General features: G+C 30.9%; 1 protein-coding gene across 9 annotated transcripts in view; it reads left to right on the top strand.

Annotated features, from left to right (window-relative positions):
• The window catches only part of LOC148301764 (potassium channel subfamily K member 18-like), a 40,546-nt gene that overhangs the window by 5,089 nt on the left and 9,626 nt on the right, over positions 1-25,831 (top strand). For 8 of the 9 annotated variants that reach the window (XM_088272755.1, XM_088272754.1, XM_088272748.1 and 5 more), the window contains exons 3-4: positions 11,757-11,854; positions 12,452-12,608. In XM_088272755.1, the coding sequence (XP_088128881.1) occupies positions 11,757-11,854; positions 12,452-12,608 (255 nt within the window). Of the gene's footprint in view, positions 1-11,756; positions 11,855-12,451; positions 12,609-22,128; positions 22,451-22,973; positions 24,008-24,140; positions 25,258-25,831 lie in introns of those variants that run through there. The other variant, XM_088272747.1, reaches the window with a different exon arrangement.

The raw sequence follows: 25,831 nt of genomic DNA, 5'->3' as shown, positions 1-25,831 counted from the left end.
CAGGTATGCCAAATACTTGAAAGTGGTCAGGTTAGGAGTCGTAACAATCGGCGGGTATGTATGAGGAGATGCATGAACGTGGAAGAGGCGAAGAATGTTTGCAAGGACAGAGTGGTGTGGCGCTCTATTCTCTCTGCCTACCCCTGCGGGGAAGCGGCGTGATGGTTAGTTAGTTTTAGTTAGTTAGTTATCTAGTTTGGGTCCTAATATACACCTCGAGGATATAACTGCACATTAGATTATTAAAATACTCAATATATTCACATAATAGTATTGTATCCGCCAATATCTTTTGTGTCTTCATACCTTGCTGCCTTATCTTGCAATTGGCTGTTTCTTATTGTCGTAATCCAACATCGCTAGTTTATGATTTATCTAAAACCATCTAGTTTGGGTCCTAATATACACCTCGAGGATATAACTGCACATTAGATAATTAAAATACTCAATATATTCACATAATAGTATTGTATCCGCCAATATCTTTTGTGTCTTCATACCTTGCTGCCTTATCTTGCAATTGGCTGTTTCTTATTGTCGTAATCCAACATCGCTAGTTTATGATTTATCTAAAACCATCTAGTTTGGGTCCTAATATACACCTCGAGGATATAACTGCACATTAGATAATTAAAATACTCAATATATTCACATAATAGTATTGTATCCGCCAATATCTTTTGTGTCTTCATACCCTGCAGCCTCATCTTGCAATCGGCTGTTTGTTGCTGTAATCCAAACATCACTAGTTTATGATTTATCTTAAACCGTCTAGCTTGGTTTTTTTCATACACACCTTGTGGATATAATTGCTCATGAGATAATTTTAATACTCTATAGATCTTTACAAAACAATATTGTTTGAGCCAACAACCATTATTGTGAAAAATCATACAGGTAAAAGTTCGTTATGTACCTTATACTTACTTATAGATAGTTATGTACGTGTGAGTGTTAAGAAATATTTTTACAAGAAAACAATATATTTTCTTGTTACAATATCATTTAGCCATGTGCCATCGGTTCTTGATCAATTCTTATAAATTGGAAGATCAATATAAGAAATATATATATATTCATTTTTTCTGTATATTTGTGAATATTCCCAGGGGGGGGGGGGGAGATTACATAAATATTGATTTTTCATAAAACTGATTTTTTATTCTAATATTCATTTAATATTACCCTGGACTGAAAACTGAAGCGGAGGTTTGATCACCTTTCCTTCACATGTTAATGATCAAGATAACACTGCATTTACATGTAACAACGCCCTATGCACCATCGGGTGCAGATAAGGGTTTGAAGGGTATTTGTGATGTATTTTTTACATCCACTTTCCATATACTCATTATCCTATCTGCAGATAAGTCTTTTAAACTAAAGGTTTTTTGTGTAAAGTTAGGTAAGGTTAGGTATTTTTTTTATATAAATGTTTTACTAAGTAAAAACCACTATTTCTTAAAATCTACTGTGACACGTGTTTCGATGCATTCCGCATCATTTTCCGCACGCATTCATGCGGAATGCATCGAAACATATGTCACAGAAGATTTTAAGAAATAGTGGTATTTACTAAGTAAAACATTAATTAAAAATGGATAAATTTTACCACAAAGTGACTGCCGAATCAATTAATGAAAAAAGGTTAGGCACTTTCATCAGTGGCTAGTATTACATTAAAACAAAAGCTATTATAAATTAATTATATTGTCTACTATGTAGCGGTTACATGGTATGATAAATTAAGCTGGCCAGGAATGTATCCAGCTTTTGCGCGATGTTCAAAGCGAGTACAGCGAATATAAATTATACATTATAATATAGGTGTACCAACTTGAGACAAAACATCTTACGTTTTATACGAAAGTAGATGAAAATCTAAGCATTCCAGGTCTTATGACCTGGCATTTGACTGAGTTAATTAAGATCACTCTGTACAGTTTTGTAACATATATATTGCATTAATTATTTTGAGAAATTTAATCCATGTTGCTGTATTCCTTTTGTATGTTAGTTGTTCTTTGATAGATGTGGAATTTTAACTAATTGTGCTACCCTCCATTGAGAATTTTGAGTTTTATAACTTTCTCAAATTAAACACAGGAATAATAATGTGCATTTAATAAATATATTCCTGAAGCTCATGTATATGTATCTATTAAGAAATATTTATCATGTAGCTGTTTTCAACTGTACATTAGTGTGGCTCAGTCTGGTCAAATGGAAAGGAAATAAAATATAGTCATAAATTAAAGATAAATAGAGTCATAAATTAAACCCTGAAGAGGACAACAGGTTGTTGCCGAAACTAGTTGGTTAATAAAAATGTGAGTGGATCAAAACACAAAGTATTTTTATTTCTCAAAATAATAAGTAAAATACTAACCATATATTTTAAATAATATATACTTTAACAGTGCTTGTGAAACAATGAAAATATTTAAAGAAATTGTAAGCAAAAACACTAATAATACTAAGCGACAGCAGCTATCAAGAAGCACTTTGTCTACGATGATAAATGTTATGTTTTTCGTGTTCTATTACGTTCATCAGATGGCACTGCCATGGGGGGCCAAAATAAGTCAAAATACACGTTTTTACCTGTCACGTTTATATAAAACGCAAGATGAGTCTAAATATCAGAGCTACCCGTTAATAACAAGAGGAAATTTGAGATTTGAAACAAACCAACATATGGATTTTTACAACATTTTGAGTGTGTCCAAATACTTGTTCACAAAATCTGGATTATCTCCAATTACAGGAGTTATTTTCATATTATTTTTATGACATCTCATCAAAGATGAAGAAGAATATGGAATATGAAGAATATACCTATGATGGTCGTCAGCCCCGTAAATGCCCAGACTTATTCTTCTTCATCTTTGATGAGATGTCAAAAAATAATCTATGCATTTTTATTTATAAAGTTAATAATTTTGAAAAAAGAGATATATTTTTAGCAGGTTGTACAATAAGCCATTTGTTTGTTTTTATTAGTTCGCTTTTAGCTTTGGAAGATCCTGATTTCTAGATTCCATCGAGACACTTATCATCTTCTGGCATCAGACACTCCCATTATATCTTCTGCTAGATGACCGAGTCATAAGTAATGACTTTGGAATGCTCCGCTGGACAAAGCTTAGCGAAAATAAATTTTCTTTTATGATTAAATGCACCTTATAGCGTTTTTACGAAATCCTTATAAAACGATGAGTTTTTAATAAATTAATTAAAATATTTATGAGAAAAAACCTTTAAAAAATGCATTAAAGGAAAAAGGAACGATCTGTCTGCTTGTATGGGTCTATTCTTCTTCTTGAGTTTTTTTTTGTAATTTTACGCTCTTATATTTATTTAATATTACTCTGGAAGCGCTGGAGTGATCACCTTACCTTCATGTAACGATCAAAATAACACTGGGTGTGGATATGGGTTCAAATAAGGTAATTTTGTGACCCATCCAAAAGGTTGTGAATCAGATAATGTTTTTTTAAGAAACCTCATGTAAAATGCACCCTCTTTAATAACTTTTAAGAAAAGCCTGAGACATTTCTATCAATCAATGTCCATAAAACCTTATCCCTTAGTTTTTTTCTCTACGTCCTACCCTAAACTCCCTATATCTTTTGCCTTCCTTATTATCATCGATTTGTAATTGTTTTAATGTTTAAATACTATCTACCCTCTGATTGCAAACAACTATATAAGGTATCAAACGTTTTGACCAATATCACTAGTCTGTTTTTGGTTCATTGGTTTTTACCAATAAACCCACCAATGTACTCATTTCTATAATTAAAATGTAACTTTGTTTTAAAATCACTATAAATATTTTTTTATAACTTAATTATAATGTCTACCGGTTTCGAAGCTAACCGCTTTTTTATCAAGAAGCGGTTAGCTTCGAAACCGGTAGACATTATAATTAAATATTTATAATGATTTTAAAACAGAGTAACATTATGATTATAAAATAGAAAATAACAAAGTTAGTGCTTCAAATATAAATTATACTTATTTCTACTCTGTACATGAAGTTTAAATAAGTAAATAATATTTTAGATAGACGTTTTTTTTCTTTTTTTTATTTTCTTATACTCAAGACAAATGATTCAGACGCCGGCTTACGTAAAAATGGATGGTTCTGTCTAAAATCAGAATCACAGACAACGTCGACTAGACATTTGCATCCGACCATTTCAAAACTTGTCTAACGAGTTACCGCATTATTTTTCTCTCTCGTGATGGATCTACATTAGTCTTTCTTGTTAAACAGAATGATTGAGATAGGGATGTTAAGGTCAACACAAGATACAAACAAAAAATAATTTTTAAATAATGTAGCCCCTTAAGTAATCATCAAAAATACTAAAAAATAAACTGGAAATTTTTTATTTTTTTTTTAATAAATATCTTTTTACAACATTTTAAGTGAGTCCAAATACTTGTTCACAAATCTGATTATATCTAATTAAGAGTTATTTTTAAATCAATTTTTTGATATCTCAAAATAGATGAAGAAGAATGTGGAAGTCTGTGCATTAACAGGGCTTACGAAAGTCAAAAAAATAATTCCTAATTGGAGATAATCCAGATTTGTAACGTATTCGGACAAAATCTATTTTTATTTAATTATTGATTCTATAGATGTGCCTGAAGCGTGATGTTGATCATCTTTCCTCCATATTTTATTGTTATTATTATTTTTATATTTATTAATATTTGTGTTATTATTACACAAATATTTCAATTTCATACTATTTCTGTAAGCCTAAGCGGCTCATTATTAGAAATAGGTATCAAATTGTAGTAGAGTGGGTTCGAACCGAGAAACTTCGACTTGAGAGTCCGCGTCACTAACCACGGGACCACAACCCGACACTTAACGGTCAAGATAGCGCTGCTGCTATACGACGTAATAATAAAGGCGAGAAGAAGAAGATTTTAGGCATGAGAGGTCGAAGATGCGTTTCAAATAATGCCGCTTTTTTTAAAATTAACCGTTAAACGTTATTCATGAATATGAGCAAGAATGAAATGTCTCCTGAAAATAGGTGATTTGTCACTCATACCTTTTTAGCTTTCAACACATGACATATAATAGGCGTTGTTAATTTTTAAATGAAAGTTTAATGTTATTTTGGTACGTGAGATGGAAGCTATAATATAACGTAATGTAAAGCGTAAAGTACTCAATTATAATTATCCAAACACGCTTTGCAAATGTGAATGGTGTCTTTGATCTCATCTAAATTAAGGATTACATAAATATATATATTAATTGAGCGCCTCTCAGCGTTTAAGTGTTTTTGTTATATTTTAATCGACTAAAACAAACAAAAAATACGTATTAATAAATTTCCGCTTCACATTTGTATGAACGAAAAAAATCGGGTTCAATATTTTCTTGCATCTGTCGGGAAAATGAATTAAGAGGTTATTTTTTGTTGTCTTTTTAAAAAAAATCCATATTATTTCGAGAAATAAAAATACTTCGTGTTTTGATCCACTCAATTTTTTATAAACCAACTAGTTTCGGCAACAACCTGTTGCCCTCTTCAGGGTTTAATTTATTACTTTATGTTTAATTTATTTTTTTCTACCCATCAATATTATCTTCATATGGTTTTTCTTTATGTATGGAAAATAATCGATTTTCGATTTAATTATCCATATTTTTTTTCCTGAGTCCATCCTAACTTATCGTCTTTGTAGACTGTTGGGATCAGCTTTCCTCATCCTCAGGTCCTTCTATCATGGACAACGTCACCAAGGCCATGCCTTCGAATCATGTTATCTTTCTGTAGCATCCATTAATTTTTTGGTCTTCTTCTAGATATCTTTGAAATCCATGGAAATCACCTGGTTTACAATATGTTCAGGTTCTCTACGTCTCATGTGCCCATACCATCTCAATTTCTTTTCCTCTGCCTTCCTTTCTATGTCAGTTACACCCAGGCTTATACGTATGCGTGAACTCTTTATTTTTCTCTTAGGGACACTACAGTTGACTACATGAGCATTAGCGTTTCAGTAGTTTTTAGTTGGGTAGAGTATATAAATGTTATACAATATATCGTTCAGTATTCGGAATCATAGAGGATAATATTAATGAAAAAAAACCCATACTATTATTGGAAAAAACTCTTCGAATATCTCAAAGCATATTTTATAGGCCTTAATATGAAATAAGATATATAATAAAATAACAACTGTAGTGTTTTTTCTCCATTAATTTTATTTGACCAGCAGCCGGGTTTTGTCGTAACCAACATAATCAGACTGGTGTGAGGCAAGATAAAATTCTATGTTATATACACTATAAAACAGGGGTTAAAAAACAATGATTTTTAAAATTATTTTTGACAAAATGCATTTAAATTGAAAGAGTATTGAATAAGAATAATAATTACATGTAAGTTATGGTAAAGGTTATAGAAATGATTTGATATAATTTTATGGTAGAATTAATTTTCGTATTATCATATATATAATTAAATCTAGAAACGTTGGTTGAGGACCTCTTCTATTGCTCATTAGTATAGGGAAGTCCTGTATTCTCTGAAACATAAAAAAAAATCGGCAGTTACTTCTCATTGACATGAAATTTAAGTATTTATTGTTTGTGTTTTAATGGGTACAGTAAAAGTGAATGGATGTGTGTGACTTTGTCGTTTAATATTTCTTTACTGGGCAATTTTTTAATCTATTTATTTCGAGGATTTCTAATCCTTTTTCCTTGTTTTCAACCTTAACTAGATGTACAAAGTTGTTATTTTATTCTATAAAATGCAGTTCCACCAAGAAACGTCAGTACAAAACTTAAATCCAATGAAATAAGATATTTTGATCACTTTAATACGAAGCGAAACGATAGTAACGACACAGCACATGTTCCTCCGCAAATTGTCAAAGCTTTTAAGCATTTGGTTTCACTCACTTTATTTTATTTGGACGTGATACAAAGGAAGTTACATTCTTGGTTATATTTGTTTTCTTTGTTTCGCCTCGGTTGCGGACAAAAACAAGTAGGTAATTTAGTTCGAACAAAACAAATTTTAAGAGCTGTGCGAGTAATTTATTTATTTTTATACTACACAGGACGCGAAGCAAATAATTAAACCCTAATATAAACTTTTTTGCCGATTTTTTTTGTATCATACACATTTAAATTATTATTTATTTTCAAACTAACTATCTAATAATCATGATGCTTTACTGGAGGATTAGACAGAGAGAATAGAACGCCATACCACTCTGTCTTTGCAAACATTTTTTGCTTCTTGTATATTCTAATATTGATGATATCATATGTGTTATTAATTGATTTGCAATCAGCTTTGTGATAAAACCAAACACCTGTATAAGACCTAGTCGTAAATTATTCATGCTTACATTAAAATAATTAAAAATTGTGTTAAACAAATGTTTTTACATTACATTTAAAGTGTTTTTATTATTTATATGTTAAGTGAACTTTTTATTTTCTATAATTCTACTTATTGTATTATATGTACTTACATATCTTCTATTCTACTCTACTGTTCTTATAAAGCAAAATACCTGTATATTGGCCTTTTCGTTTTTATTAATGTATTAACTTAGTTGACATAATTTTAGTAGCCAACTGTTTAAAAATAAACTTTAAATTTTAATGATTTTTTTACGTTTTTCTTATTATTAATAAATACATTCCTATTTAAACTTTTAATATGATTTTAGTTGCATATATAGAAATCTAATAGGCGTAAATTTTTGTTGTATATAATACATACGTAATGCGCCCATGAGATACATTATCAAGATGTTTTATCTGTTATTTTAAAATATTTTTGTTTTTAATAGGAATCTATTCGTTTTTGTATTATTGTATAAAAAATTCAATTGAAATTTAAAAAATCTAGAAATGAATTTCTTAATTTTGATTCATTGATGTGATATTTTTACTTTTTATATTTTTTTTAAAATGTGGAATTCTGCTTACGTTTATTAAAAATCTTTAAACTTTTAACATTTTTTATTTAAAGCAATACTAGTTACTTATATTAATAGGTTATTCAAGTAGAAGGTTCATATTGAAATTCTTGATCGATTAGAAATAAAATACTAAGCAAACAAAAGTCAACAAACCTAAAATTTTTGTTTGTAATTTAAAAAGGCATTTTATCTAGTTTTGTGCTTTAACTTAATCAAACCCAAGCTTATTTTATATGTTTAAATTCACTACTTGATTTTTATTAAATATTAAACTTGATATAGTTTAAAGTTCAAAACAAATTTACAAACACACAAATTTATGTAAAATTCATATTATTTTTTGGCATCTCATCAAAGATGAAAAAGAATCTGGAAGTCTGGGCATTTACGGGGCTGACGACCGTCATAGGCTGGTTTGAGTGATCACTTTACACACGTGTAACATTCACCAATTCTACCCATTACTGACAACCACACTACTCAAATTCTTGGAAGTTCTATATATATGAACCAATTTTGAAACATTATTCTTGAATCACTTGAACTTCACTAGAGACATCTATTGGTGAGATGAAAAGAAGCTTTTTGTTGATCAGAAACTCTTTTATTAGTATGTAATGCCCAGACTTCCAAATTCTTCTTCATCTTTGATGAGATGTCAAAAAATTATATGAAAATAACTCCTGTAATTGGAGATAATCCAGATTTTGTGAACAAGTATTTGGACACACTCAAAATGTTGTTATGTAAAATTATTTTAAATATATTTTAACATACAATACTCAAATCAAATGCCAAGTGGAATGTAAAAAAATATTTTTTTATAAAATTTCTCAAATGTATCTACAATAAGGCTAAAATTTGGCAACATGCTTGCCGTAAGAACTGCCAAAACGTCAGTGGAGTGTTTCCAAATTGGTTTGGCGCATCTGAACTCAAATAGAAAGTAAAATTGATTATTATAATGATTTCGAGGTTCAACAAAAAACAAAATCTTTTTAAAAGGGATGATAAAAAATCTCAATCATGTATTACACATTTCTTACGATAGCCATTTACATTGTGGACAACAGACGTGGGTGCATTTTTTCTTTTCATTTTTCGTATCGGTGGGCAGAAATAATATTAATCCACACCATTCTTTGCAATTATTTTTTGCCTCGTGTCACTGCCAATCTTAATAGATACAAGTTTTTAAATCCACCACCAAATTTAATAAGGATATTAAACTTTTAAACACATCGCTCACTCCTTTCAAGAACGTCATAAATCAAAAATCGTCAATTTTCAGTTGTGCATGTTTTCGGAATGCCCATAAAATGTACTATATCCCAGCAAAAGCGGAATATTTTTAACTTAATATTCACCTGTTACAGGGCAGAAAGTGTTGTTTATGCATTTCAAAGAAAAGGTATTGTTTAATTATTTTTTTGAATAAACTTAATATTTTTCAAATTAAGAAAAAAACCTTCAGTTTTTATCTAAAAAGATCTGTTGCACAGTAAAAAGTTCAAAAAGTGGCTTTATATTTATTTTTAATACATTGTATAATATTTTTAAACTTTAAAAACGTTCTCCTGAAAAATCAAGGTTTTTGATTTATGACGTTCTTGAAAGGAGTGAGCGATATGTACACAGTAAAATTGGGATACATTTATTTCCACATTTTCAAAAATTTTCGCAAATTAGTTTTAAAAAAATATTTGCAAGAGAAGGTCTCTCAGGAGGCCTAGTTGCTTTTGTATAGATCTGGGAATGCGGTGGGACAGCTTTCGAAAATTCATTGCCTATTCCACGTTTCGACATATATTTATTTTCTCATACATACTTGTCAATTATTTCAACTCCTAAATTTTATATATTACGAAATACATAAATCTGTAGTTTTCGAAACTAGTGGGAAATACAAATCAATAAGTTGTCTAATACAAGTGTTTTATTTTTAATACTCCATTAAATTTAATAAAAAAATATTTGAAATAGCATTTTATTCGTATTTTAACGTTTTCATTTTTTATTATGATTTCAGTCAGTCAATAGTTTGATAATCAAAAATATAAAATAGAGGTTACTTAATTTATTCCTCAAATACTTTTCATTTCATGTGTCAAACTGTCTGCCTGCTTTGAAATAACATTATTATGATAAAATAAAGAATACCGTGTGTTCGGAATTCAATAGAAATGTGAAATATTTATTTTTATGATGCCACAATCCACACTTAATAGACCGATTTGTTAGATGGCATCTCGTTAAAATATCTCGACGATTTTATAGGATTGTAAAATAAGAAATGAGTATTTTAATTTTTATTCTACTTGGTTAATACCACTAAATAATAATAATGAAACTCTTATCCGCACCCCAATGGTGCATAGGGCACTGTGTCATATAACCGCAGTGTTATATTGATCGTTTACACATGAAGGAAAGGTGATCAGCCCTCCGCTTCAGGTACCAGTCCAGGGTAATATTGAATAAATATTACAGTAAAAAATCACTTATATTTATTTGACCCCCCCTGGGGATCGAAGCCGGGATCTCTAGAACGGTAGCTGAGCGTGCTGACCATTACACTACGGAGGCGGACAATTTTTTTTTTATATCTATTGTGATACGTTTTTCGATGCATTTTGTATAATTTTTAAACACCGTAGGTGAATATGAGTCTAAGTTTTTGAGTTGTGTCATTGGGACGTTGAAGAATGAAGAAGAGGAGATAGGAATGTTCCTTATTTTTATTTATCTATTTATTTTTTATTGTTTTAACAGTGGGAGCATAAACAACAATTCAATCAATAGATTTTCTTAAAAAAAGTGGTATTTATCGAGTAAAACTTAAATTTGAAATTAGTAGGTTCTACCACAAAGTTACAGCCGAATCAATTAATGAAAGAAATTAATAGTTAAGATTTCGTGGTCTCCTACCATTGATATTAGAGAGGAAGGTAGGCCATATCCTTCTTATTTAGTGCATTTAATAGCTGCACCCCACCATGCGTTACTATGGCTCAGTTTGGTCAAATAGAAAAGAAAGAATAAAGTTTTTGTTACACAACGAAAATTTAGACAACAACAACGATGCTAATGAAAGCATTAAAATTGTTTTAGTGACAGCAGCTGTCAAGAACTTCCTGTCCACCATAAAAAAGTTAATAATTGACTGTGTGTTACTGTTACGTTCAACAGATGACGCTGCCATTTTGGTAAAAAAAACTGTTTAAATAAAGCATGTTTGAAATTTTCACAGGGATATCTAAAAAAGATCACGTATTTGAATGCTACGTTGCTCCAAGCTTCAATCAAACCTGTCGGCAAATAACCTAAGAGGCTTAAGATTTCGAGCTAACGAACAGTTATATTTTATGTACAGAAGATTTTTTAAAGAATTATTTTCTTCCACGTATTCTTGTTTGCCTGTCAGTTATTTTAATATCATGTTTATTTTCATATTATTTTTTGACATCTCATTAGAGGTCTGGGCATTTACGGGGCTGACGACCGTCATAGGCTGGTTAAAGTGATCACTTTACACACGTGTAACATTCACCAATTCCACCCATTATTGACAACGTCACGACTCCAATTCTTGGAAGTTCTATTTATATGAACCAATTTTGACACACTGTTCTTGAATCACTAGAACTTCACCAGAGACATCTATTCTATCGTGTTTATTTTGTCATATATCTTAATATATTTTAGATGTCTACGTCTTGAAGGTATTGAAAACAAATTTCCTGCTTGAATTCTTAATTGTTGTATTTTTTTAGGTGTCAATGAAAAAATTACTTCAAAAGACATCAAATTAAGAGAATTAGAGCTGGTTGAAGAATTAAGAGTAATGACCAAAAATCCAGCACTAACGGAGGTAAGATTTTATTATATACATCCAGTCTTTTTTATTTAAAAAAATATATGTAAAAAGGCAGTGCATTCGTTCCTTTATAAGTTTATAACCAGTTGCAATAAAATTTTAGTGAAAAAAAAATTGGAAAACTATAGTAAAGAGAGGAATGTATGGTGAGTCGCTCAGGCTTACAGAAATTGTACGAAATTGAAATATTATTTTTTGACAACTCATCAAAGATGAAGAAGAATATAGGCATTTACGGGGCTGACGATCGTCATAGGTTGGTTTAAGTTATCACTTTACACACGTGTAACATTATTCTTCTTCATCTTTGATGAGATGTCAAAAAATAATATGAAAATAACTCTTGTTTGCTGTTAATAATAAAATAATTTTAGTTTTACGGTCCGGTAGGATAACTTATTTCTAAAATCTGGCCCGGCTTCAGAAAATGTTGGCCACCCATGCCCTAGAGCCTTCATTTATGACACTCCAACCGTATTTTTTGTTATTGGGGTATCCGCTCTGCATTCGATCCCATATGCCATCAGTTTAAGTAGACTTACACTTGCTAACATTAAATCAAATATCAGATTTGCGCTTGAATGTTATTAGGACCCTGAAATGTGGAGTGGTGAAGCGCTCAAGAGGCTGGAAGGATATAAGAAGCAGGTTACTGAATGGGTCAAACAAGGATCTACGGACAAGGCGAAAAAGGTGTGGTCCTTTTGGAATGCCATGTTCTACTGCGGCACCATCTATACAACTATCGGTAAGCATCATCATTTATTTTACCTGAAAAATTGTATGACATCCCAAAGTCTTGAATTCAACTGCCTTAACCTTCAGAGAGAAACATCCTTTCACTGGGTGACTGCCAGTAAATAATTTTTAAAAAAACTTTCACAGAGCTGAGAATCGATATATCGACTCCAGTATACTATGCCAAAAGCACACCTCGTCAATATACTGACGTCGAAGTATATTACGTATTACAGTATTACACTTTTATGCTGATTGCATCGAAAAACGCATCACAATAGATTTAAAGAAAAACTGGTATTTAAAAAGTAAAATCTAAGTTTTTTGTTGAATTTATTGATTCGGCGTTCATTTTGTGGAATGGCATGTTGTTTATTTTTTTTTAAATCAAACACTTGTAATAAACCACTTAATGAGTTTCATTATTATACACGACCAGTTTTTTTTATTTATTTTTTTATTTTATTGGAAGGAAGAACAACAGTTACAATATATGATACATACAGAATACAAAAAATAAAATCATGAGTACAAATGACAAGGATGGGATAAAGAGAAAAGGAAAAAACTTACAAATGTTTTTCATCTACAGTTGAAAATGAAAACTATAATTTCTTTTAATTTTCACCTGTAGATGAAAAACATTTGTAAGTTTTCAAAACTAGTCGTGTATAAAAATAAAACTCATTAAGTTGTTTATTACAAGTGTTTAATTTAAAATTATTTTAAATATATTTATTAATAAAAATATTCACAAATAAACAAATTGAACTAATTTTTTACTGAACCAAAGAAACATATTTTTGTTGAAAATCTATTGTTTTTGCCCTAAAAAAGTTTACAGTTTTCAATTTCAATGTTAGCTGCAAACGATTCGATAATTTTTTATGTTTTCAAAATAACGATATTTCAAGAGAAAAAATGCACGAAATATATTAATAATTCATAACAAATTATAAATTATGATATATGAAGGCGTAATTTATGTCATGAATAAAAATTGTTTGAATGATAGAATTCACTGGCTGAGACCAAAATCCATATTTTCTTAAAAGACATGTAAAGTTTTATCCCAATCTTGACATATTGATGTTAGTACGTTATCAAATATTTTTAAATATTTATAGACAGAAATACATGAAATAAGGGTTGTACGTAAAACATGCTGGTTGGATTTTTGAAAAATGTACTAAGCAATATTTTTATTAAAATTATGAATCTAAAAACACCAAAGCTCCCTTCATAACTGCACGTTTTTCTATGTTACGTATGTAAAGCTCTCAAGTAAATGTGTGAATTGAAATGACGGTATTTCTGTAGCCACTGACTGAGATCATGCTGAGTGATTGGCTCTGGTTCGCTACTTAGGAATGAGTCAAAAAGCTTTTATTTTACTCAATTATACGCACGCGTGGAAATACGGTGATGTAACCTAACAGTGACATAACTGTTCTAGAAACTACAAACGAAATAACGTGTGGATGTGTGCATCACATTAGTGTCACAGATTGCTAATAATTGTTTTGTAGAACATGAGAGCTCATTAAAATTGCATATTTTAGGTGTACAAACTTGATTCCGCCCACTTTTGTGTGTTTTGTCTTTGCGGTGGTATGGACATGTGGAGCGAATGGATAGCGAGAGAATGACTAAGAAATAATGTGGCGAATGTGAGAGGGAAAACAGAACGTGGACGACCGAAAAAGACTTGGCACGATCAGATCAATCACAACCTAAAATCTGGCGGTGTCAAAAGTCTGCGTAATCGGAGGGCATGTATGACTAGATGTATGGATGTGAAGGAGGCGAGGAGTGTATGTCAGGACAGAAGAGTGTGGCGTTCCACCCTCTCTGCCTACCCCTGCGGGGAAACGGCGTGATGGTAGTAGTAGTAGCAGTAGTTGTGTGAAAAAATACGTTCCTTTGTTTATAAAATGATGCAAACATGTATTTAAAGTGTGTTCTATCTAAAGCTACAAATAATTCCCAAACTTCAAAAATGTACGGATAGCCATTAAGTTTTATACATACGAATACATATATATGGTGAAAAATGCATTTAAATTCAAGTCACTATAGCTTTTATGAAAACGTTGGAATTAACATATGGAATCGAACTTGAAAAAGTAACTTCTTAACTGCTTTTATAAAAAATAAATAAAATAAAAATTATTTTTATTACTATGCACCATTGGGGGCAGATAAGAGTTAGAAAAAAAGAAAAAATATTCGTAGACATTAAGTTACTACGTCAAAAATGTTGTCATATTTCAAATACATAAAAAATTTTATTAAATGAAAAATTAAAATAATTAAAATTTCATATTATTTTTTGATATCTCATCAAAGATGAAGAAGAATATGGAAGTCTGGACCAAAAATAATATAAAAAAACTCCTGTAATTAGAGGTAATCCAGATTTTGAGAACAAGTATTTGGACACACTCAAAAAATTGTAATTAAAATTTATTTGTTTGCCCATTGGAGGAGCTTAAACAAACAAATTTATATTGATAAAAAAAAACTTTAAAAAATAATACCTAAAATAAATCCTATAAATGTGAAAAAATTCAGATTATTAAAAAAAAACATGACTCCAGAATACTTGTTATAAAATCACGTTATAAAAAGTGGAGGCATAGTAAAAAATACCATTCGTTGGGTTTCCCACGCTTTTTCAATGTGTCATCTAACAAAAATTTCTACGCTATCGTCTATTTTCGTGACATTTTATATATTGATATTTTTTGTGGTGGAAAATAAATGGTGGTGATACAAATGATTTTCACACCGGATCAAGAGAATTTACTTTCTTTCTTGATATTTCTATTAGTCCTGATGTCTTTTTACGAAAATATATCTTAGACGCCAACGCAGAAAAATGAACATTATTTTATGTAGATAGTTTTATATAAAGTGAAACAATTTAGTCACGAAAAAAATTATAGTACTTGGGTGAGAAGGAAAAACAACGTTATTTTGTTTTGCGAGTTATTATGTTCTAAATATATGTATATTAAAGAAAAAGAAACTTTTATAAGACCACGTTTTTATGTTTATTAATGTTATTAATGTATATGTTACATTATTAGTTTTGAGAACCACAAGTGCTCTCATAAATAAAATTTTTATTATAAGTCATTTTATTTCATATTATTTTTGACATCTCATCAAAGATGAAGAATAATATGAAAGTCTGGGCATTTTCGGGGCTGACAACCGTTATAGGCTGGTTTCAGTGATCACTTTACACTTGACAACCACACTAATCAAATTCTCGGAAGTTCTATATACTAGAACCAATTTTCGAAACATGGTTCTTGAATCACTAGAACTTCACTAGAGACATCTATTGGTGAGATGAAAAGAAACTATTTTTTGAGCAGAAATTCTTTTATCAGTATGTGAGGTCCGTGCAAGCACTATGCAGCGAAGGGTTAAAAATTTAAAACAATCGGTGAACAACTAACAGAGATTTAATATTTTGAACAAACTAACATATCTTTATGAATATGGACATTTAATGATTGTGAATAAAGAACTGCCTAAATTCAGATGTGATGTTTTGTGTTTTAAATTTAAATAATTGTTTTTTTTTAAAACAGTCCTATCCAATACGCATCGTGTGGTATGGGTCGTATAATAAATAATTTCCATGCAGAAATAAAATTGACCGTAAACACATAAAAGTGTGTACAGTTATTGCTTTTCCATAGACAAAACAAGTTCAATTCGTGATATTTAAGACCTTTATATTAAAACTCATGCGGCCTTTTGATCCACTTAAAAAAATAAACACTCCAGCCATAAAAAAGTCTTTGATGTAAACATGTTTATTTTATCACATAAAATAGCTTTGATTACTGTAGTTATATGTAAATACGCAACCGTGCATTAAGTATAAAAATAAACCACTTGTTTGATACCATTTTTCAGTTTATTAAAGGTAACATGTCTACTTTTGAGAACAATAAATGTTCTCATCAACACACAAAAACGCAAATTCAAGAGTGGTCTTTTATAAGTGTTGCTGTAGCTAAACATGTTTTTTATCAGTCATTGATGTCATCAGTCATGGCAATGGGAGGGCCATATATTGAAAACTTAATATTGCTTATGGCGGAGAGCATTCTTCTTGACACCGCTGTCACTAAGCATTTTCAATGTATTTTGAATGCATTCTTGTTACTTCATAAGCAAAATGAAATTAAACGTATTAGAAATAACAATTTAATTTTATTTATTTTAACAAGACTGAGCCATAGAAACGCGGGGGCGGAAACAGCTTGTAAGAAAATAAATATTTACATGTACATAAAACAAATGCTTACCCATCAAAAATTATCCGTTAAAAAAGGCAAAAAAAAGTTTATTAAAATTTTTATAATAGTTGCTTTAGAAAAATTTCCTTGCCTTTTTATATTTGTCCTATTGCCTCATCAATTTTTGTCAACTGAATGACTACGACTGAGGTATTAGCTCTTTAAAAATCAATCGTTGTGTTTATACATGTTTGAATATGTTTTAAATGTTATGTATATTTCATTTTTATTTTTTATGGCGTTTCTCATATATATGATTATAATCCAGGATTCGGACCTCACATACTAATAAAAGAGTTTCTGCTTAATAAATAGTTTCTTTTCATCTCACCAATATATGTCTGTAGTGAAGTTCAAGTGATTCAAGAACAACGTTTCGAAATTGGTTCATATTTATAGAACTTCCAAGAATTTAAGTAGTGTGATTGTTAATGATGGGTAGAATTGGTGAATGTTACACGTGTGTAATGTGATCACTTAAACCAACCTTTGACGGTCGTCAGCCCCGTAAATGCCCAGAATTCCATATTCTTCTTCATCTTTGATGAGATGTCAAAAAAATAATATGTAATATGTCAATTAGGCGGATGAGTTGTAGCATAGGGTCCATCTGCCTGATTTCGTGTTGGTGTTTTCTCTGTATTTATGACATCTATCGCTTTTTTTACTCTTCTTTAAAACAGACATGCTCCTACGTACTAATAAACATTTCGGATTCGCTATCAAAGAACGAAATCAAATCTTAAACCAGAACATCGCACTTAATGTCACTGTTTGTTTATGTTCCACCGATTACTGGATTTGTAACACGTTCAACTTCTCAAAATGTTTAAAATCTATCGTTCAAGGTCATTGATTTTTTTTCTTGTGGTCCCGTGGTTACTGTCACGGATTTTTGAGTCAAAATTGTGAGGTCCCTATCGACGACATCCTACGACAGCGATTTTTTCGAAAAAAATTGGTGCCTGTGTTTTTTTTTTATAACAAGTCCCTTTGACCTAAAAAATATAATAAAATTGAAATATTCATCTATATAATAAGATCAACAATATTGTCTCAAAACATAAAGTAAAACATAGATTCTTTTTATTGATATGACAACAAATATGAAATAAAAAATGGAAGTCTGGACAAATACAGAGGTTACAACATGTCATTGGTTGGTTGAAATGATAACATTCAAAACTGTTTTTAATTTACCATTCTACCCATAATTAACAACCACATTTCTCAAATTCAGAAGTTGTATTTATGCTTAAATTAAGTGTTCAACTGTTAAGCTTTGTTAATGGTAGAAAACGTTAGTTAAAAAAAATGTGGAGAAATTGAAAATTTGTAAATATGAATTTGAACACACTCGAAATATTGTAAATGATAAACAATTTGAAAAAATCTTAAATCTCTTTAATTATTTCTTAAATTATACTGTTTTATCATTAAAATATTAAAATAATTTGTAAAACATAGTGTACATTAATTAATTCAATTTGCAGAAGTTCCCATACATACCTATACTTATATGTATATTATTAACCAAATGAAACAAGAAATATCTTTTAGTGATAAAAAACTTTTTATTAAATTCAACAAACCAATAAAAATAAGTACATATCTCAATAACGCAGCAATATGAAGAAGACAAAAATAATTCTTAGTTAAATTTTTCTAAAATGAAAATTCGGCATCAGCGCACTCTATAAGGAAAAGATGCAAACTTTTATCAATGGTTTGAATCTTTGCTGAAAATAAGAATCTCCTTGGCCATCTATAGAGGAATATCCAAAAGCTTTTCACTGTTCATTTAGAAACGCCTTTTGTGCTTTTCCGAAGAAGCGTTTACGAAAAAGGTTTTTTTTTTTAATTATTCAACTTTCAAAAAATTATAAATGTAAATTAAATTACTTTTATAAGGCATTCAATTTATAAATAAAAAATTGAGGTATGTGGTATACAATGATGTTTTGTATGTAATTTTTTAAACATGTTTACGCAACAAAAAAAATACGCAGGGTTGTTTACTGTTAAAATTACGAATAAGAAAAAAAATGCTAATCTGAATTTTACACATCAATTAATGAACTGTTTAAAAGTTTGTTTAAAAAATTATTTTTATATTATATAATTTTTTATGTCTAAATACGTTTACTTGTGCGACAGAACTGAAATTGTATTTAAATTTATGTATAAATATACGTACACATTTAAATAAATACAAATATGAACAAATAAAAATAATAATTTTGTGCATTATCGATAAAATTAAGAAAGGTGTGTTGAGATGGTTTGGACATGTGTTACGTTAGAGTGATGAAAGAACGGTAAAACAAATTAATGAGGCGAATTTAAAATTTTGAAAAAAGAGGCAGAGGAAGACCGAGGAAAACTTGGCAAAATGAGGTTTGTTAAACACAAGTTATTGCCATTTATTTTTAAGTAAAAAAATCTTTTTTCTTCGCATTTTCTAAAAAAACAATATATATATACGTTATAAAGACTTATGTAAAATTTTGATCTTACAATAGAATAAATAAGAAAAAAACAAAAAAGTTTTTCTTCATAGAGATTATCTAGGTTTTTTTTTCAATAAAAAAGGTCCTTAAACTTACTTCATGTCAAGCTTTTTCCAAAAAAAATTTATTCAAGTATCATTCAAATATTCATAACATTAACATATTTTATCATTTTGACAAATTACACAAATACAGATTGTAATTACGTAAGCACAAACATTGTTTCGTCTGATTGATTTCGAACATTAAAAAAATATCTATACATATCAGAGAAAAAAGTGACGGAACGCCGTTCCACCGCGTTACATGGAAAAAAGCCCTGAAGATTATCATATTGAAACCCCTTGTACAATACTATCTTATAATGTTCTTGATAAGCTAATAAATCAGTCGCTTATTAAAATTTATACGCGGAAGAAATCACGAGGTATTAAATATATATTAATTTTATATCTTCACATTTTCCGAATAGTTTCTGTTTGCCAACTACCAACAAGTCTAACTGCAGCGTTAGACCACAGATCATTGGACTATTTTTGAATCTAGTCCAAGTATATTTTCATCACGTTGTTTTGAAACTTTTTTTAATGGATTATTTTGAAATAAAGTAAAATACGAAAATAAAAACTTTTACCTGAATCACCTAATTCTATTTCGAATACCGACTGAAAGTCAGTGAATGTTTTAGTAATCTGGAGAAAAATGAATTGCACTATGTAAATAGGTGACTTATTAAATTCTTGTATTATATAATTCAAAGCTGTGTGCATATTATCATTAGTCTACAGAATAAATAGAAACATAACTAATTTTGATGATTAAAATTCTCAAAATAGTCATTTATTACTTCAAACATAATAGTTTAATGGCAAAACTTTTGGGAGTTGGTAATTTTATTAAAATGAAACAGAAATAAAATGATTTCATTGATTGATTAGGCAGTCACTTAGTAGGTACTTCATTTCAAATTTTATAAGGTAAATATAACTCTTTTACAACATTTTGAGTGTGTCCAAATACTTGTTCACAAAATCTAGATTATCTCCAATTATAGGAGTTATTTTCATATCATTTTTTGACATCTCATCAAAGATGAAGTAGAATATGGAAGTCTGGGCATTTACGGGGCTTACGACCGTCATAGGCTGGTTTAAGTGATCACTTAAACCAGCCTATGACGGTCGTAAGCCCCGTAAATGCCCAGACTTCCAAATTCTTCTTCATCTTTGATGAGATGTCAAAAAATGATATAAATATAACTCTTTTAAAAATCTATTATGACATGTGTTTTAATGCATTGAGCAAGATTATCAAACACCGTATATGGAACATAGTCTGAATTTAAGAGTTGCAACCTTGGAATGTTAAAAAATGAAGAGAAGATAGAAGGCGTTTCTTTTTATTTGCATTTTGTGGTAATTTCTTTAAATTTTTAAATCTTAACACAATTTTTCTTAAAATATTTAAAAAGCATTATTTTATGCATGGAGCATCATTATTGAATACCGTATTACGTTTTTTGATATTTGATAATGATGCCACATGCATCAAAACGCTTGTCACAATAGATTTTAAGAAAAAGTGTCATATGCTTCAATTTAAAACCTTTTTTTCATTCCTATTGAAAATCGAAATCATTAAATTGGTTAGTGATCAAGAGAAAAATCAATATAAATGGTATATGAACAGGAAATTTTAACTATGGAAAATATAATTTAGAATTTATTGTCAATTATGGTTTCCGTTTTTAAATAATTGGGAAGTCAAATAATGTACCTTTATTGCGTAATTTATAATTATGTAGCGAGAAAACATAATACTAAGGATAAAGATTCTGTATGATAGCCCATGAACCGTAAATGAATGCAAAAAAACGCAATACCTCCTGTACGTGCTGAGACGTAAAACATGCCTTCCTCCAATTTATCATGAAAGGGCAAAATGAAGGAAGTGGAGGAGTCAGAGTAAAACAGATGTCCTGGCTGAGAATTACAAGAAATTGGACTAAAATTCGAAGAATGGGATAGTTGTTACGAGCAGCGAAGAACATAAAACCTTTCTTCAGTGATTGCTAATATCAGAATTACCTTATGCGGTATTTGATACAATATTGTTTTGGGATACAGTTTTGTATCACATTTTGTAAAAGTTTTGCTTAATTCATACAACAAAAACCAAAAATTTGCTTTGCAACAAAAGGTCTATGAGAAATCCCAGATACTTCGGTATCAGATCTGAGAATGCAGTGGGATAGCTGTTAATATACGTATATACGGTGCCTGAAGAATATTTTCGATAGTTTTATAAGAAAGAAATCAGTTTCTTTAGGTATAACATCAAAGTTTGAAAAATCTTGGCTTTTCACAATTACGTAAAATATTTTCATGCATATTTCATATCATAATAATAATTGATCCGCTTCTAAATATTTCCTTTGTAATCTGAAATCGGCGTTTAAAATGACACGCTGAAATCCGAGTCCGCACGAAGCGCGTCAGGCAGACGGCAAAGTGAGCTGCTGAAAAGTTGCCAAAAAGCACTTGGAGCGTGTTATTTTCCCTGTACCGAAATACGCCCAAATTCCCGCCACACTCGATCGCATCCGCCATTTTGTCAAAAAATTATCCACAGTTTTTGAGATTCCCGTTATTATTATATCTTTTTGGTGGGTGTATTTTGAGCACGACTGATTTGCGATGCGTGGTTGTCCGGATGGCCGCTAGAGGCGCTAGCGTCTCCGAGTCAAGTCGTGACGCGAGCTTCAAGGGGCCGGGAAGAATCCCTCTTCCAATCCCAGAATCAAACAAAGAAACAATCGACCTTACGGGGAATAGTTGGGATGCTTTTATGCCCGATCTGGTAGTGTTGTGTACTCTGTGATGATATCTAACCACGCGAGAATAATAGTTTCCGATAGAAACTATGAGAGTGAAAATAGTTTTCCTTGTGTCTAAATTTAAATTTCAACTTTGATCGGAGTGAAAAAAATATCAGTGATTAAACTAAACACCGCGAGAGAGGTGAGTGATTTTTATCTTAACTTTTTGGATGTCATGTTATAATATTCTTAAAATAAGTTATATCAATTAAATCAAGTGATTAATAAATGACGCGTTAAATTATTTTGATTGTACTATTTATAAATATTACTAGAACTTTCAACGATTCTTAAACTTCTCTTTTAAAGAAAGTTTTCTTTAGTAATTTATTTATTTATAAATTACTGAAGGTAATCAGGACTTAAAATGAAGTTAAGTGCTATTTCTAAATTAATTATTATTGAAGCTTTTACAATCCTCGATTTATTACATTATTTCAGAAATAGATAATGTAAATAAAAACAAATGGATGTCATTGAATAAATGGGCGCAATGTGTCACCATTAAAATTTCCTGCAAATATTTTATTTTAACAAGAGTGGGAAAATAAAATTCTGAATCTCTGAAAATTTAAATTATTACACTTACTTACACTTTAAAAAATATATTGAGGGTATTGTAAACCATCTTTTACCCATTCCAATGAAATATTTATTTTTTGTAGACAAGTAAAGCATACTTATATTCAAAATGGAACGTGCCGCTTCACAAAAGAAGGCAGCTACTCCTGTAAAAAAAGTTAACAGCATGAAGTTAGAATCTGAGACGCAAACAGCTGTTGCCGTCCGAGTTCCTTCAATAAAGAAGACGGCAGTGGAAGCTCAAGCAGCCGCAGAGAAGATCATAACTCCCGATCAGATACAGTCCGCTTCGATGGCCAGGAAACGCAGAATGATTACCAAAAAAGCACAAGGTGTCCGCACAAGAGAAAAAACCCCAGAACCGACCAGATCTAGTATTCCCCATGAAGATACCACAACTACAGATGAAGAAGATTCTAGATCCCCGAAAAGTCCAGGAGAAATAGAGGCGGACAGAATCTATGCGGAAATGAAAAGGAAAATACAACAGAAAGTCGCCGAAAGAGATAACGACGATATAGATATAGATGCTTTAAGAGAAGCACAAGTCGAAGAAGCGAAGGAACGGAGACGAAGAAGTATTTCCCCGTTTGCCTTACCTACAAAAGAAGAAATCGAAGGACTACAAAGGAAAGGAAGTTTCATCGACCCCGGAAATAAACTATTAACTACTATCCCCAGTTATCCCATTACCTTCAAAGACGAGTTTGATCCTAATATTAGAAGAAATTCGCTGATTTTGGCAGATGCGGATGCGCCTAAAAAGGAAAAACTTTCAGTTCCACCCAGCCCAACTTCCCCAGTTCAACAAAAAAACGCTTTCCAGCTTTCGACCCCGCCAAGTCCCAGAAAAGACCCAGAATCCGCCCCTCAGATCGATAAATCAAGAACACCCTCCCAGAATTTGAAAAATGTCACTAACCAGGAACGAATGCAACCCCCCGTAGCCAATAAACAAGACCCTTTAACAACCCAACCCATCAAATCCAATCTTAAAACTTCTACTAACGTCAATGCCGCATCGTCCAAAAGTCCGGAATCATCTCAAAATTATCCACCGCCGGCCGAAGGACCTCCGATAAGACCAAAAAGAAGTAAATCTGGAACAAGAAGTCAGGTAAATTCGTTGTCTTCAAAATGTGTAATTCAGTAATCGTCGATTATACGTCACGCGACCATGATGAAGTTTATTTGGTCGCGTGTGATAAGAGTCGATATAACTCTTACTAATGTAGGTATAAATATTTTAGGGACGAACGAGTGAAAGTGAAATGAGTGAAGATCAGAGCAAACCTAAAGTAGAAACACAACCACAAAAAATACCGAAACCGAAAGAAAGAAGAAGAACGATCGCCGCGATAAAACGTAGTGTAAGAGAAAGATCGCCAGCTGCACGATCACAATCAGTAAATAGACCACAGAAACCTTTGGAAACAGACGGAATCGAACTAACCAAAACATCGACAGAGATAATAGAGTTGTTACAAAAAGCTAGAAGGAGAAGTATATCTGTGATGGATGATGATCAGAAAATATCAAACGCAGATAGTAAAAATGTTGATAGCGGTCGTAATTTAATGACACCTAAAAAATATCCTTCATCGCCAAAAAGGGTATCGTGTCCTAAGACGATCAAAATTTTAAGTGCAGAAGAAACATTAGAGAGCTTCAAACAAGCTCAAAGAAAAAGTGTAGAAATGGAACGAAGCAGAAGAAGTTCTGGCTATGTTGATGCCAGCCAGTCTGAAGTGACAAGTTCGTGTTATTCTTCATCGTACAGTGAAGACGAATCAGATTTCGATTTGAGTAAAAAAAGCGAAGAGCTGACGAAAAAATTATCTCTTCTGCATAACGAAAAAGAAAAAGAAAGAAAACAAAATGAACCAGTAAGTGAACCAAAGATAGAGGAAAAAGAAGCATTATATACGTTTGAAACAGAAAAAAAGATGACACTCTTTAAGTTCGTGTTAAAAAATTCTAGAAAAGTTTGGAAGGAGATTAAAATAGAACGAAAAACAGACTATGACAAGATGAAACTTCTTGGAAATAGATGCTTCAGCGATCTGATGATATTGATAATTTTGTGTGGGTTCGGTGGAGTAATTTTTAGATATACGGAAGGAGCTTTTGAGAACTTTTACAAGTGCGGTGTTAAGAGGGTTAAACGCGATTTCATCGACTCCCTTTGGCAGACTAGCCACAATCTGAGGGAGGAGGATTGGAAGTCGAGCGCCAGGAAGAAGCTATGGGATTTTGAGACTCAACTTCATACAGCTCATGAGGCGGGGGTCCATTCCTATAGCGGCCAGAAATCCTGGTCCTTCATGAACTCGGTAGTATACTGTTTGACCGTAGTCACAACCATTGGTAAGAATGAAATAAAGATTTTTTTCATGGTGTGTGTTTTATTTATTGCTTAATGTCTTTTATTGTTATTGAGAGAAACACGTATGGCGACATTGTACGAAGACCTGGAAATAATATTTTTTGCTAATATTCAATACTATGGGAAAAAATCCTGAAAAAAAACCTAGTCTTAAAAAATATGAAAAAGTTTTTTTAAATATTTTTTCCACAAAAAACAAAAACATACACAGTGTTTAGATATTTGATTTCCAAATGAAGCAAATTAAAATTGCTTGTCTGAAATTTGCTTTGTTTTCTTACAATGTCTAATATGAATAAAAATACTTATTTATAATGCAACAGAACCTCGATATAACGAATCTCAAAAGTTAAAAAAAATAATTAATCAGTTATTTGATATATAAGTAGGTTATACGGAAATTTCATCCGCACAAAAATATTGAAATAATCTTGTTTAGTTTACTTACTTTCGTTATATCGAGATGTATTTTTATTGAATGTTATGGTTGGGTTGGTTTGTTTCAAAGGGACATTAGAAAATTCGTTATATTGCTGAAATCGCTAAATTGCGGTC

Source organism: Brachycentrus maculatus, unplaced genomic scaffold, assembly GCF_059751285.1.
Source record: "Brachycentrus maculatus isolate JH-2025_06_01 unplaced genomic scaffold, ASM5975128v1 h1tg000519l, whole genome shotgun sequence".
Lineage (NCBI taxonomy): Eukaryota > Metazoa > Arthropoda > Insecta > Trichoptera > Brachycentridae > Brachycentrus > Brachycentrus maculatus.
Note: the sequence above shows the minus strand (reverse complement) of the source record. Positions and strands in the feature narration are given on the sequence as shown.